General features: G+C 61.2%; 3 protein-coding genes across 5 annotated transcripts; 1 reads left to right on the forward strand and 2 right to left on the reverse strand.

Moving 5' to 3' along the window:
• The first annotated feature begins 879 nt into the window (after nucleotides 1–879).
• PGGHG (protein-glucosylgalactosylhydroxylysine glucosidase) lies at nucleotides 880–9,759 on the forward strand. Of its 3 annotated transcripts, none has more exons than XM_023928657.2 (14): nucleotides 880–1,135; nucleotides 1,994–2,255; nucleotides 2,676–2,886; nucleotides 3,559–3,994; nucleotides 4,196–4,315; nucleotides 5,014–5,145; nucleotides 5,421–5,532; nucleotides 5,891–5,963; nucleotides 6,416–6,552; nucleotides 6,786–6,919; nucleotides 7,075–7,170; nucleotides 7,294–7,391; nucleotides 8,784–8,995; nucleotides 9,082–9,759. In XM_023928657.2, exons 2-14 carry the CDS (start codon nucleotides 2,009–2,011, stop codon nucleotides 9,144–9,146), a joined length of 2,073 nt encoding a protein of 690 aa, XP_023784425.2. In that variant the 5' UTR covers nucleotides 880–1,135; nucleotides 1,994–2,008; the 3' UTR covers nucleotides 9,147–9,759. The 3 variants fall into 3 exon arrangements, with proteins under 3 accessions (XP_023784425.2, XP_086748212.1, XP_086748211.1); XM_086892086.1 differs by lacking the exon at nucleotides 880–1,135 and adding an exon at nucleotides 1,672–1,812 and having other exon boundaries at nucleotides 2,676–3,087; nucleotides 3,179–3,994; XM_086892085.1 differs by lacking the exon at nucleotides 880–1,135 and adding an exon at nucleotides 1,680–1,812.
• Nucleotides 9,760–10,791: 1,032 nt separating this feature from the next.
• On the reverse strand, nucleotides 10,792–12,288 carry LOC111930583 (interferon-induced transmembrane protein 5). The gene is made up of 2 exons (XM_023928671.2): nucleotides 11,901–12,288; nucleotides 10,792–11,217 (listed from the first exon to the last, which is right to left on the reverse strand). Exons 1-2 carry the CDS (start codon nucleotides 12,057–12,059, stop codon nucleotides 10,999–11,001), a joined length of 378 nt encoding a protein of 125 aa, XP_023784439.2. The 5' UTR covers nucleotides 12,060–12,288; the 3' UTR covers nucleotides 10,792–10,998.
• A 460-nt stretch (nucleotides 12,289–12,748) lies between these two features.
• LOC147652409 (interferon-induced transmembrane protein 5-like) lies at nucleotides 12,749–13,959 on the reverse strand. The gene is made up of 2 exons (XM_086892744.1): nucleotides 13,771–13,959; nucleotides 12,749–13,166 (listed from the first exon to the last, which is right to left on the reverse strand). Exons 1-2 carry the CDS (start codon nucleotides 13,957–13,959, stop codon nucleotides 13,008–13,010), a joined length of 348 nt encoding a protein of 115 aa, XP_086748870.1. The 3' UTR covers nucleotides 12,749–13,007.
• Nucleotides 13,960–14,406: the final 447 nt, after the last annotated feature.

Genomic DNA, 14,406 nt, shown 5'->3' on the forward strand with positions numbered 1-14,406 from the left:
GCAAAGACGTCCTTTTGGAGGGGCCTTTCCCTTAGAGCAAAACTCTTCCTTCGGAGCAGAGCTCCTCTCTCCTTGGACCTCGTCTTCTGTGGGCTTTTATAAACTTTTTAACACTCAAAACACCATTCAGTGAGAAAGGACTTTCTGGAAAGGGCTATTTCCAAATTCCTCTGATAAAGGGAAGGAAGTGGGGTGCGTGCCACTGGGATCTGCTGGGAAAGGAGCTGCTCATCCCTGTGTGCCAGTGGCTGCTCTAGGAGGAATCCAGTGCTCCAGAACCCCTGTGGATGCCCAGCTGCTCTGGGGATGGATATCAGGGGATGGATATTCCTGCCCTTGTCATGGACTCAGCCTGTGCTGGAATCAGCAGCTGCTTGTGAGGAACAAACCAAAGGGGGAATGAATCCTGCTGGGGCATAGTTGGGATCAGACTCTGGAGTACCAAAGGAGTAGAGCAAGTGTTACTGGTCGGGCTCTGCCCTTTGTCAGGGTGTCCCCAGGGCATCCCTGGGGTATTGGCAATTGTAGGATTGACCCTGCCAGGCTCCATAGGGGCTTTCCCATGGATTTACAGCGGAGGACAGATGTGTTATGCCAATCCTGTAAGTGCTGGATCGGGCAATAAAATAATCCTGGTGAGCACCGGGGCTGGTGGCCGCTTGGAAAGGCTGGTGGCACCTGGCTGCAGCTCCAGCCCTGGATCCCTGACCCACCAGGATGGGACCGGCTGGAAAGGGCTTGGAAAAGCATGCCAAAGCTAAAGTCCAGATGGAATTTTTGTCCTCCCTGGAAAGAGGCGAGGGGAAGAGTCAGAGCGTGGCTGGGGACGCGGGAGGTCAGTGGGGAGTGCTGCTAACCCGGCTCTCTGCCAGCAGCTTTGGGATCATAGATCATCCAACTTGGTTTGCCTCTTTCAGTTCCTCCTTGCCAGGCACAGGGCAGCCCCAGGACTGCCGCCCTCCCTCCGTGGGCACTGAGCTCCGCTGCTTGTCCAGGATCATTTTTCCAACTATTTCTTTCTAAGGAGACGGGGAAAAAAAAGCGATTTCCTTCCTTCTTTCTCGGTTCGGCAACTTCCGTCCTTCCCTGCAGCAGCTCTCCGCCTGCACAGGCTGATCCGGCCCCGGGACAGAAGGCAAGAGCCACCTCCTCCCTTCCGCACCCCGGGGCTTGGGCTGGGTCGGGATTTTTCACTTTCCCGAAGGCAGGATTTTCCTCACAGTTCAGTCTCAGCGAGGAAACCCAGCTGAGCCTGAGCCTTCCTGCAATCCGGCTGCTGTCAGGGGGGGATTTGGGGGCTGGGCACCCTCCTTGCCCCTGTGTCACCCTGGCTGGATTCCCAGCTCCGCTCAGAGTCTCTCCCAGCTTCATTTCGTCATTCCTGTGTTTTTCCTGTGCCCGGCATTGCCAGGAGCCAGCTGCAGCTGCCTTTTGTCAGGGGCTGCTTATGCCTGTCCGTATCTGTACATATCTTTAGTCTGTAATTATATATATATATGTATGTTTGTACGTGACACATAAACATAGTTTTATGTATAAATCGGTGCAATAGGAAGGTCCTGCCCCAGGAAGCTGAGCTGGAGATGCGGGAGTGAGGGGGAACAGAGGGGTGCAGTGCGCTGGGAGAGAGAGGAGGAAGTGTCAGGAACTTTTCAAAATGTCACGAAACAGCACCGGGAGGAAGAGCAGGCCAGATGGGGAAGGAAGGTGGCTTTGTGTGTTGGGAGAAACGGCAGCAGAAGAGGAAGAGGGAGGAGGCTGAGAAGCGATGAAGCCCGTGAGCTGTCAGGATTTGGGACAGCTGGAGATGAGGTGAAGGAGCTGATGGGATGCACCCCGGGGCTGGGAGGGAGCTGGGATGGGGGAAAGCCTCTGGACGTGACCAGAGGGGACACTAAAAGGGGCAGAGACCGCTGGTGGCAGGCGGGGGCTGGCGGGGAGCGGGCCAGCGCTTTGTCCCCTCAGCCCTCATCCCGTCCCCGCGGCTCCGCAGGTGTGGCCAGCGGCGATGGCCGAGGGCGACCCCGGCGTGTTCACGGCCACGGCTCTGCCCGGGGACCCGCGGCTGCTGCCCACGGTGAGCAACACCTTCCTGGGCACCCGCGTGTTCCGGGACATCCTGCACGCCGCCGGAGTGTACAGCGGGGCCGCGGGGGACACGCACCGCGCCGATGTCCCCAGCCCCCTGGGGCTGCGCATGGCAGCGCCCGGCGCCTGCAGCCCCGCCGAGAGCTTCACCCTCAACACCTGGACAGGTGAGCAGGGAGCCGGCACCTCCCCTGGCCGCTCTGCCTGGCTCTCTCTGCTTTTGCCGCCTCTTCTGCTCAGCCGCCTCTTCCTTCGTCTCATTCTCCGTTCGCCTCGGGGTGCTGTTCCTCTGGAACAAGCGGAAAATTCCCCTTTTGTGTGGGAATAAGTGATTTTCGGGCTGTAGCTCTATCCCAGCTGGGGCCAGGCTCGGCAGACAGTGTTTAATCACGGAGCCTGGTAAAATGTTTGATGGCACAGACCATCCCTCAGCAGCTTGGCCCGGCTCGCTGTCAGCGGCGTTGTCCAGTCCACAACTGGATCTGGACCCGGGAAAAGCAATTCCTTGGCCAGTGGGAACCGGTGGAGAGGCCAGAGGCATCAATCCAAATCTTTCCAAAGGCCGGTGGCTCTGGCTGTGCTTACAGGGACCTTCAGCCATACGATTCAGTGCCCTGGATACACGGCCACCCACCAGCTCTACGCCCACCACTCCCTGGTGCACCTGATGGCCTTCAGCATCACCATCCGGCGCTCGGATGGCTCCACACATCCCATCACCATCCAGCTCCAGAGCCTGTTCGTGCCACAGAGCCAGGACCTGGATTTGACCCCAGGGCCAGACTTCCAGGGGGCGCAGTGAGTGTGGGGGACGGGGGTCCCTGCCCTGAGCCCACCCTCCATGGGTAGAGGCACAGTGCCCTGTTCTCCCCTGAGGAATAAACTGCAGATGTAAGGCTGGAGCGGGGCTGGAATGGTGAGGGGTGTGGGGCTGGAATGGTGAGGGGTGTGGGGCTGGAATGGTGAGGGATGTGGGGCTGGAATGGTGAGGGGTGTGGGGCTGGATTGATGAGGGGTGTGGGGCTGGAATGATGAGGGGTGTGGGGCTGGAATGGTGAGGGGTGTAGGGCTGGAATGGTGAGGGGTGTAGGGCTGGAATGATGAGGGATGTGGGGCTGGAATGGTGAGGGGTATGGGGCTGGAATGGTGAGGGGTATGGGGCTGGAATGGTGAGGGGTTTGGAGGCTTCTGCACACCTGCTCCATCCTGGCAGGTGTATAAAAATCCCCTGAAATTAAACATAGAAACATTTTTATTACTTCGAACTGCAGAATTATCCCTCACACTGATGTGTGAGAGCAGTGAAGGTGACAGGGGCTAGATGTGATTCCAGAGAAGTGAGGTGATGACCTTTAGAACCGGATTCCTGGGGCCGGAGACCATTTGCGATGGCTTCCCACTGCCGGAGGGTAGGGTAAGATGGCACGTTGGGAATAAACACCTTCCTCAATCGCTTCCCGTCTCCGGCAGCTACATCTCCGGGCAGACGCTGGTTCCCGAGGTGGAGGGGGGCCCCCGTCCCACTGTCCACATGCTGTGGACCCCCATCCCGCGCTCGCTGACGCTGGGCGGGGAGGAGCGGGAGCGGCGCTGGGAGTTCCTGACGGCCGTGGCCGGGAGCGAGGAGGAGGCGAAGCGCAGCTTCAGCTCGGGGCTGTCCCTGCTGGCCGCGGGCTCCCTGCACCGCTCCCACGTCCGCGCCTGGGCCGCGCTGCGCCGGGGATGCTCCGTGGAGCTGGACGGGCCCCTGGCCCTGCGCCAGGCGCTCCACGGCTGCCTCTACTACCTGCTGAGCGCCATCCCGGCCCGGGACAGCCCCGCGGTCCTGTTCCATGGCATCAGCCCCGGCGGCTTGTCCAACGGCACCCGCGGCGAGGACTACTGGGGACACGTCTTCTGGGACCAGGTGAGGGGGGCCGTGCTCACCTGGGGCCCCGGCACGGCGAGTGGGATGGAGGAGACTCCATCCTTCCATCGGGATGGAGCAGACCCTCCTTCAGCACGGATGGAGAAGGCTCCATCCTTCCATCGGGATGAGCGTGTACTTGAAGGGTGGAGCTGGCGGGAGCATTTAGATGCTTCCCCCTGAGCCGATCTCTCCCCGCAGGACACCTGGATGTTCCCGAATATCCTGCAGCTGTATCCCGAGGCTGCCCGCGCTATCCTGCAGTACCGGATCCGCACGCTGGAGGGCGCCAGGCGCAACGCGCAGGAACAGGGCTACGAGGTGGGACAGGGACACCGGGCTGGGGTGGCACCAGTCCCTGTCCCCAGGGATGCCGGGCTGGGGTGGCACCAGTCCCTGTCCCCAGGGATGCCGGGCTGGGGTGGCACCAGTCCCTGTCCCCAGGGATGCCGGGCTGGGGTGGCACCAGTCCCTGTCCCCAGGGATGCCGGGCTGGGGTGGCACCAGTCCCTGTCCCCAGGGATGCCGGGCTGGGGTGGCACCAGCGCCTGTCCCCAGGGGGATCCCGGGCTGGGGTGGCACCAGCGCCTGTCCCCAGGGGGATCCCGGGCTGGGGTGGCACCAGCTCCTGTCCCCAGGGGGATGCCGGGCTGGGGTGGCAACCGTCCCTGTCCCCAGGGGGATCCCGGGCTGGGGTGGCACCAGTCCCTGTCCCCAGGGGGATGCCGGGCTGGGGTGGCACCAGTCCCTGTCCCCAGGGGGATGCCGGGCTGGGATGGCACCAGTCCCTGTCCCCAGGGGGATGCCGGGCTGGGATGGCACCAGCCCCTGTCCCCAGGGATCCCGGGCTGGGATGGCACCAGTCCCTGTCCCCAGGGATGCCGGGCTGGGGTGGCACCAGTCCCTGTCCCCAGGGATGCCGGGCTGGGGTGGCACCAGCCCCTGTCCCCAGGGATGCCGGGCTGTTTCAGCGGGGTGCAGCACAAGGTGATGTGCTCAGGAATGCCTTCTCCTGGCAGGGCGCGAAGTTCCCGTGGGAGAGCGCAGCCACTGGCCGGGAAGTGTGTCCTGAGGAGATTTACGGAGCCCAGGAAATCCATGTCACCGGGGATGTCCTGATGGCCTTTGAGCAGTATTACTGCACCACGCAGGTAAAGGGAGGGTGCTTCACCCGATGGCCCAGTGGCAGGACACCTGGAGACTGTCACTGTCCCTTCCCTGAGGAACTCTGCTCTCTCTGCTCTGCAGGCTCCCTCCTGCAGCCCTGCCTTCTCTGTCCTTGCTCCTGTGGGCGTCTCAACATCCTGTTGGCTCAAACCAGGCTAGTCTTTCCTCCTGCTCCCTCCATCTCCTCAGAGCTCCTCTCCATCCTCCTGCTGACTTTGGGTCTGGTGGAGTCTCCCTCATGCCGCTGTTTTTGCCCCAGGACCAGAAGCTGTTCCGGGAGGACGGGGGCTGGGAGCTGGTGGAGGCTGTGGCTCAGTACTGGTGCAGCAGGATGGTGTGGAGTGAGGAGGAGCAGCTCTACCACATCAGAGGTACCCCTGCCATGGGAGTGCGGCAGAAAGCAGAGGTTCAGAGCCATCTGGTCTAGCAGAAGGTGTCCCTGCCCATGGCAGGGGTGTGGAGCTGGATGAGCTTTAAGGCAACCCAAACCACCCTGGGATTCCATGACTTGAAGGTCCCCTTCAGGATGCCCTCAGGATGAGGTGCCTGTGTGCACCAGCCAGAGCTGTATCCCAAGCACCCTGCATCACCACTGAGCATCCCACTGGGATTGTGGGATCCTGCCAGCAGGATCTGGATGGGCAGGAGGGTCCCCTTCCTCCAGCTGTGTCCCTGAGGAGGGGCCCAGAGCCACGGGGTGTGCTGAGGTGTCCCCTCCTGTCCCCCCAGGTGTCATGCCCCCAGATGAGTACCACAGCCAGGTGGATAACTCTGCTTACACCAATGCCGTGGCCCGGCGCAGGTAACGTTTGGAATTCCTCTTGGGAGCACCTGGAAGCACGGCCTGGCTGTCTGCTCTTCCACCTGGCACTCTGCAGGGATGGGAGCAGTGGGGCTCCCGAGGGGATCCTTCCTCCCTCTCCTCACACCCCTCTCCCTGTCACCCCTCTGCAGTCAGAGGAAGAGTGGGGGCTCCCCTGGCTCCTCCAACCTGTGTAGTGTCCACATGAGAGGGATCTCCATTCACAGCAGGGCTTCTCCCTTGGCATTCCATGGGTGTCTATGCTGTTAGCCAGCTGGAGACATCCACAGCCAGGGGAACGCGCTCCCAGCTCCCTGATGGAAGCTGTTACCCCGACTCAATCTCTGCCCCTTGTTCTTCCACAGCAGCTTTTTCTGCAGCTCCTTCTGTCCCCTCTCTCCTTTCACTGTCACCCATCCCTGACATAAAACCTTGTACCTCTTTCTTCCCAGCTTAAATTTTGCCACTGACATGGCTCGGGACCTGCTGCTCCCAGTGCCAGAGGAATGGGAGGACCGAGCCAGGAAAATCAAAGTGCCCTTTGATGAGGAGAGGAAATATCACCCTGAGTACGATGGCTACAGCCCAGGTGAGTGGAGAGGCAGCAGCAGCAGCCATGGCTCACACTTTTAATCCTGGAAGGATCAGAATTCCAACCGTTTCAGACCTGGGAATGGCAAAAGAAGAGTCCCTGCTGTTGCAGTAGTGCAAGAAGCTGGGCTTGGGGTGGTTTTCCTGCCTCACTGGATTGTTTTTCATCAGTGGGCTCAACAACTTAGGAAATTTGGGAACTGCTCCCCGTCTGACCAGCCCTGTCCCCAGGTGAGCCGGTGAAACAGGCAGATGTGGTCCTGCTGGGGTTCCCACTGATGCATCCCATGAGTGCCGAGGTCCGGAGGAACGACCTGGAGATGTACGAGCCCGTCACTGACCCTGCCGGGCCAGCCATGACCTGGGTGAGGAGAGGGCAGAGTCCAGCCTGGGATTGTGTCTCCATCCATCCAGGGGACAGTGCAGAGCTGGGATGTTCACTGGAAATGTTCACTCTGGGTCGGAGGGGTGGCAGAGGTGACGCTGCTGGACCGCGCTGTCACCTTTCCCTCTCTGGCAGAGCATGTTTGCCGTGGGCTGGCTGGAGCTGAAGGAGCTGCAGAGAGCCTGGAGCCAGCTGGAAAAGTGCTTCAGCAACATCACGGAGCCTTTCAAAGTGAGTGGCGGGGCTGCAGATCCCTCCTGCTCCCAGGCAGGTGATAATGGGATGGAAACCCACAGAGCTGCCTGGAGCATCCCAAACCAACTCCTGCGTCATCTCTTCCTCGTGCTGGAGCAGGTCTGGGTGGAGAACTCGGATGGGTCGGGAGCCGTGAACTTCTTGACAGGGATGGGTGGATTCCTGCAGGTCATCCTCTTCGGCTTCACAGGGTTCAGGTGAGACCTGTTGTGTCACTTTTAACTCCCAAGCAACCACTTGTCCCTTGAAATATCCCTGTTTTGCTGGAACGAAGTTTGGAACAGGTAAGAGGCTCATTACAGGTCACATTTGGGCAGCAAAATGCCATTCCCTAAACCTCTTCTCTGGTTTGGCAGCAAGATCATCCTGTCTCCTTTGGATGTGGTGAGGAAACACCTCCTGCAGCCTCACTGTGGCCTCCCTGCTGACATGTGGCTCCGGGAGCCTCCCTGGAGGGAAGCGCTGGGCAGGCATCGCCTCAGCTTTAAAATATCCTGGGAAAACATGGAGCTGTTCATGTAATTTCAGAGCTGTGGTGGTTTCCACCCTGGAGCCGCCGTCTCTCCAGCCTATTCCTGGTTTAATTGAGGCTGGATCAAGCTTTTTGATTCCCAGTGAAAACTTCCAGCCCTAAATACGCATTTGCACTCTGTGTGTGTGGCCAGAGCTGCTGGGAAACCCACCCCGTTCTTTGCCGGAGCTGGGTGTGAGCTGCTGTATTCCCAGCTGGAAATCTTGGCTTTGGCCGAGCTGGGAGGTCTCCAGGCACCCGGTGTGTGCCAGGTCAGGTCCCTCGTGGCACAGGCTCAGGCCATGGCTTTGGGGCTCTGGCCAGATTCCAGAGGTGGCGATGACATTGTGCAGCCGTGCTCCTGCCTTTCCCGCCCTAGGACACGGATCCTGTGCAGCACTGGGGCTCCCCAGGCCTCCCTTGAGCCCTCTCCAGTCCCTCAAGCCCTCTCAGTGTTCTGGAGCTGCTGGTGGAGAGCTCTCGTGTGCCAGGATTTGGGTCGGGGACAAGAGGGGCCGTTGTTTTCCCTCACCCAAACGCCCACACAGGCAGCTTGGCTTTGGCTCAGGGAGGGAGGGAGAGCCAGGATGTTTGCTCCATTGTTTCTGGGGAAGGAGCACGAAGAGCTGTGCTGAGCTTCCAGCCTTCCATCCCATGGGAGTGGGAGCTGAGGTGGGTGTCTGAGGGTCACCTGCTCTGAGAGGAGCAGGGCATTCCCAAAGTTTTGCCAGCACAGCTGCTGCTGAAGCCAAGCTCTGAACCGGAGCAGGGAGTTGAGTTGTGTTTTTTAATATGAAATCTAACCCTATGGAAACCCCAGGCCCCAGCTGTGGAACTGGAATGGGACAGGAATGTCTTGGGGTGGGCTGTGGAATCATGGCCCTGTTAGCTCCTCACCAGGTGCTCCATCAGTGCGTTCAGGATCTGCCCAGAGATCCTTGGATGCACCGAGGACCCTTTCAGGCTCCTCTGGTGTGCATGAGGCGGTGATGCCTGGAGAGGTGGCTGCTCCCTGCCCCCGGGCTGGGCTCCTCCGTGGCTCCTGCTATTCCCACCCGACACGCTCCTGCCTTTCCAGGATCACAAGGGCCGGCCTCCTCTTCGATCCCGCCTTTCCCGACGATATTGCCAAGCTGAAAATCTCCAGCGTCTCCTACTTGGGCAACAAGCTGGAGGTCACCATCACCAGGGAGGAGATGAGGATGGAAGTGACTGAGACCTCCCGGGACCCTCCAGCATCCCCCCTGGAAGCTGTGCTGGAGTCGGGACAGCGCTTTCCCCTGTGGGAAGGTACGGCAGCAGTGCCCAGACCTGCTCCCTGAAATAATTTGGGAAGAAACCATTCCCATATGTCACACAAAGCTTTTCTGTTGCAGGGCAGAGCGTCTCCTTCCCCACAGCACCTGGATGGATCCAGAGGTCACCCAGCAGGACCCTCTAAACTCTGGCTGATCCGGGTGTTGCCCACTGGAGCCCCAGATCTGGGATGTTGGTGGAGAGGGGAGAAGGAGTGGAGAGGGGGTGCCAGGAGGCCTTTTCCCACCCAGAACTGTGTGTGCTACCTGTCCTTGTGGCCCAGGGGGGGACAGTGGCTGGAGCTGTCACTGTGGCTGGAGCTGTCACCACGTCTGAGTCCCCCGCTCCCCTCCACACATCCCTTACTTGGCTCAGAAGAGGAAACCAAGCCTGAAAATGACCATTTCAAACGTGTTTGTTAAACATCCAGGAGTTGTTCGTGCTCTCAGCATGTTTGTGTTTGTAAGGAAGCCTGTTCCTGACTCCAGGATCCTGACTCCAGCTCCTCCAGTGTGTCCTGCCCTGGTCCTCGCCTTCCCCCTGTGTTGCTCTGTGGGCTCAAGGGGCTGTGGAGGCTCAGCCAGTGCTGTTTCACCAGATGAGTGATATTTTGGCAGTAAACATTACTCCAAAATATGCAGCCGAAAGCCTTTTAACCCCGTGTGGGCAGCTCACAGCTCCTTTCCTGTTATTTGGTGTGTAACATCCCTCACATGTTTTTAAACCCTGATCTACATTACTCCTTCTTGTTTCAAGCAGTTCTGGAGTTAAATCCTTTCTCACTTGGCATCTGAAGGGCTGCAGGAAGTCTGGACATCAGTGATCTGTACTATTATCCTGTCAGATGGTGACAAGGGCAGCATTTTTCCATGCCTGAGCAGCCTCGGGACGAGCAGAGAGCTGCTGTGGGTTTGCTTCAGGGCGCTTTTGATGTCCCAGAAAATCCCAAGGAATTCCTGTGCCTGCACAGAGTGGGTTTGGTACCCTCAGCCCCTCACTCTGGGCTGCACAGCATCCTCCCCTCCACAGCCTCCCGGTCCTGGGGGCCGTGCAGAGCAGCCCTGGGTGGGAGCAGGGAGAGCCGAAGGCGTTCCCTGCCCCGAGGGGTCTGTCCTGGCCAAACCAACCCCAGGAATCTCGGCCCGATTTATAAAAAGCCCCGCGGCTATTCCGTGCCCCGAAGCATCTGGGAATGCTTAGGGCTGGAGCAGGGACTCTCCCGCTGCCGTGTAATTACTTGGGTTCTGCTCCGGCCTCATCAGAGCCGCCAGCCCCTAATTAGAGGCTCTTGTCACGACAGAGGGACCGTGCTGTCCCCAGCCCTGTGCACTGCACCGGGATTTGGATGGGGCTGCGACACAGCTGCAGTCTGAGCCAGGGCTAGCTGGCAGAAAAAGGGGTTTATCCTCAAAAAAGGGGTCCTTTAGTCCCAAAATGAGCTGTCTCCAGCCCAGGCAGGGAGAGCAGGGAGCGCTGGGGGTGCATCCCAGCCTGTCCTGGCTGGGACTGGCTGGGGATGTCTGTGTTGCTGTAATGAGTTTGGGGGTCTCAGCTCCCCTTTGGGGTGCAGAGGGGACACCCCATTTGCTTCATCCTGCCCCCACGAGGCCCAGGAGCATCTCTGCTTCCTCCCCTCCTCGGTCCTGGGGGTCCCGGTGGCCAGAGGTGGCCCTGAAGGCTGTGGGAATGACGGTGTCTCCTGTCTGCCAGGAGCCCGATTGGAGCCATAAATCCCTGTTTATGTTTTCCATTTGGCACCCCCTGCCCCTTTCCACACACAGAAACTCGCGCTGTGTGAAGCGTTTAATGATTTAAATAGCGACCACGGGATCTGGGGCTTCACACGGGATAACGGGAGGTAAAAAAACCCACAGGATAAACAAAAACAACCGTGCCCTCACGGTGGGGTTGGGGAGCAGTGTGGCAGAGAGGGGTGGTGGCCTTTTTGGGGGGCCACCAGCGATGCAGAGGAGGTTCCCCCAGCCCTTCACCCCGGGTCACTGGTCCTCATCGTCGCTCCCGCTGAACTGGTAGGTGAAGAAGCCGACGGACTCCTGGGCCAGCTTGGAGAGGTGGATGACACCGGTGACAATGAGGGCACCGAGCAGGAGTGGCAGCACCACGCTGCCCGCCGTGGCCAGGGCGTTGTAGCACCGTGCCTTGGAGCTGAAGTGCCGAGCAGCTTCCACGTCCCCGGACACTTTCCGGTCCCGAGCCTGCAACAGCGGAGGAGAGACTCTTCCCTCTGCCCCCTCTTGTACCCCCTTCCTGCAGGCCTATCCTGCTCCAGGGCTTTGTGCCCCTTGCAACCCACAATTCATCCATCCATCCATCCATCCATCCATCCATCCATCCATCCATCCATCCATCCACCCCAGGCTGCTCCTGCTCCCTTCCAGCCCCACATCCTTTCCCACTTGTGTTTCCCTTCCTGCTTCATCCAGAGCCTCACTGGCTCCAGCCTGTCCCTATCTTTCTATCCCAGTCTAGTCCAGCTGGAGCTGGGATTTTTCCCTCCTGCTTCCTCCGGAGCCTCTCTGACTCTGGACCCTGCTTGTCCCCATCTTTCCAGAGCTGGAGCTGCTCCTGCTGAGGGGTGGAGGTGTCACAGCCCCCACAGAACTTTTTAGGACCAGGCAGCTGCTCCTCAGGTGGAGGGCAGGGGGCTGTGGTGATCCAAGGCTGTTCCACAACCTCCGGAATCCGTGGCAGGAAAAGCAGGGAGGATTCACCAGCGGCAGGTGGCACCTGCCTATGGAGATTGTTGGGATCTGCCTGCCGCAGCCGGCCCGGGAGTTATCCCAAGTGCTCGGTGCCTCCTTGGGCACCCCTCCCTTGGCATCCGCGCGGGGAGGGATTCCCGGAGCCCCCGAGCGCTCCGGTGCCGCCGGTCCCGTACCTTGACGGCGAAGGCGAGCGCCACGAAGCCCAGGCAGCAGAAGTTCATGTAGAGGGTGTTGAAGATGGCCCAGATGAGGTGGTCGCGGGGCGCGGGGCCGGCGGGGGGCGGCCCCCGCTTGGAGGGCGGCCGCTCCTCCCGCGGGTACGAGGTGTCCATGGGCACGGAGAGGGACACCCGCGGCTCCGGCAGCCTCGGAGGAGCGCGGCCGGCACCCCTTTTATATCCCTGCTCCGTTAAATATAAACCTGGGAAATTACAGCCCTGAGGAATGTGGTTGTCCCACAGGCTGGGCTGGGAGAGAGGCTGGGATGGCTTTTAATAGCCAGCCGTCCTGGCGGGATGAGGGGCACGGGTGGCTCCAAGCGCGACTCTGACACCGCAGGAGGGTCACTCCGAGGCGGAGCCCAGGACCACCACGGCGCTGGCTGGCACAGGTACCTCCAACCCCGCCCTCCAGGTGTGCTGGGCAGGGCAGACCCTTCCCTCGGCAGCACTTTGGGGCTGCCGGATGGATGGAATGGGAATAGGGAAAGGTGGAAGAGCCACATCCACGGGGCTCTCCGGCAGCGGCGGGGAGACGGGGCTGCAGGGTGGGGGGCGTGGGCAGCCCAAAACACACGGAGGGGCTTCGATTTCCTTTTTCTGCCATGCCCAAGACGTGCGGAAGAAACTTCCCAGGGATTTGGGCTGGAAGCGCTCTGCTCCGCGGCAGGGAGAGGAGCAGGAGGAGCAGGAGGAGCAGGAGGAGGAGGAGGAGGAGCAGGAGGAGGAGGAGGAGGAGGACGCCACAAAGATGCCCGAGGGCTCTGCGGCATCCAGCGGTGACTGAGGTGACGGCGAGGGGGTTTGGCGGGACGAACTTTATTGGTGACAACGCTGACAGGTGTGTCACGAGAGGCGGGAAACGCGTGAGCCGAGCAAAGCGGGGTGGGGGGCTGCCCCCAGCCTGGCCGCCACGTCCCCTCCCGCGGCTGTGCGGGGACACCCGCGGTGTGGGCAGCGAGGGGACCGGGGGTCACTCCCTCCGCCCCCCCGCCCCGCACGGGCACGTTTTGGAGGCAGGAGGAGGGGGGGAAGCACCCCGCGGGTGGGGCCGGGCGGTGGTCAGGTGGCCCTGAGTGTGGAAGCCATGATGATGAAGGCAGTGATGAAGATCACCAAGACGACGACGACCACCACGGAGCAGACGATGTTCGCCACCCTGGCGCGGTCGCTGTGACGCCGGGCACCCTCCAGGTCCCCCAGGAACTTGCAGTCACGGGCCTGGGGGGCAAACGGGGGGCTCAGTGTGTGTGGGACACTGCCTGGGGGGCAGCCGGGGGGAGGAGAGGTTCGCAGCGAGGTTGTGCTGGGACCCCAGGAACGTGTCACCCAGGGCACGGGGTGAGGCCACCGGGCAGCGCCCCGCAGCCCCGGCACTCGGGGGGTGCAGGCTCGGGGCGGGGGACACACAGCATTGGGGGTCCCAGGGTGGGGTGGCGTCGGGGATGGGAGACCAGACGGGGGGTCCAGGATGGGAGACCGGATCTGGGCATCCGGGGATGGGAGAGGGGTTTGGAGGTGGGGGAGGCAGCGGGGAGAGGAGCGGGGGAGAACGGGGTGGTGTCAGGGAGGGCGGGGGATGGGGGCACGGGGGATCCCGGGGTGAGGGGAAGGTCCGAGTCGGGCTGGGTCGGGGGGTCCCGGCTGGGGCTGGATGGGAGGTCCGGAGTTGGGGAGGGAGTCGGGACATGTCGGGGGTCCCGTGCCGGGCTCAGCCGGGGGGTCCTGGCAGGGGCCGGCTGGGGTTCAGTCTGGGTGGGGGTCCCGGGGCCGATCAGGACTAGATCTGGGGTGTCTGGCGGGGGTCCCCGGTCCCCCCCCTCACCTTGATGGAGAAGACGAGCGCTGGGAAGCCGAGGCAGCCCAGCCCGCCCAGCAAGCACCACAGCAGCACATTGAACACCGACCACAGCACGTAGTCCCGGGGCTGCGGGTCGGACCGGGGGCCGGGGGCGGCCGCTCCCCACCCAGAGGACTGCAGTGGGATGGACACGTCCGCCTGCCTGGGCTCCATGACCGGGAATGAACGCCTGGAACGGGAAGGGAGCGCTCTCAAGGCGGGGGAGCAGCCCCGCACCGCCCCGCAGAGGGAGGAGGGGCACGGCCCCCCGGGACCCCCACCCCACCCAGTCTGGGGATGCAGGGCAGCTCTGGGGACCCGTGGGGGGCTTATGGGGACTCGGCAGGCTCCGAGAGGACTTGAGGGGGTGTTTGGGATGTTGGAAATGATACAAATTTAATTTTTTTAAAATGTTAACTTTAATCAGGGGTTTGTTCGCCTTTGCCCAGGGGGAGGGGAATTCAAGTTTCTCCTTGAAAGACTCTGTCCGCCGGGAGAGGTCCGATGATCTGAACATCCACAGACTGGGAGAAGTCAGAAGATACAGAGGAGATAAGTGACCAATAGCGAATTAACCAGCATCACCTCCCTGGCTTGGTTAAGGGCAATTGGGCCGGGAAA

This window comes from Cyanistes caeruleus, chromosome 6 (assembly GCF_971803275.1).
Source record: "Cyanistes caeruleus chromosome 6, bCyaCae1.hap1.1, whole genome shotgun sequence".
NCBI classification, from domain to species: Eukaryota; Metazoa; Chordata; class Aves; order Passeriformes; family Paridae; genus Cyanistes; species Cyanistes caeruleus.

Coding starts and splice junctions, on each gene's coding strand:
- LOC147652409 (XM_086892744.1), bottom strand. CDS start 13,959: ATGGAGCCCAGGCAGGCGGACGTGTCCATCCCACTGCAGTCCTCTGGG. Junction 13,167..13,770: donor CGCTCGTCTTCTCCATCAAG/GTGAGGGGGGGG, acceptor TTTGCCCCCCAG/GCCCGTGACTGCAAGTTCCT.
- PGGHG (XM_023928657.2), top strand. CDS start 2,009: ATGGCCGAGGGCGACCCCGGCGTGTTCACGGCCACGGCTCTGCCCGGG. Junction 2,256..2,675: donor CACCCTCAACACCTGGACAG/GTGAGCAGGGAG, acceptor CTGTGCTTACAG/GGACCTTCAGCCATACGATT. Junction 4,316..5,013: donor CGCAGGAACAGGGCTACGAG/GTGGGACAGGGA, acceptor TTCTCCTGGCAG/GGCGCGAAGTTCCCGTGGGA.
- LOC111930583 (XM_023928671.2), bottom strand. CDS start 12,059: ATGGACACCTCGTACCCGCGGGAGGAGCGGCCGCCCTCCAAGCGGGGG. Junction 11,218..11,900: donor CGCTCGCCTTCGCCGTCAAG/GTACGGGACCGG, acceptor CCGCTGTTGCAG/GCTCGGGACCGGAAAGTGTC.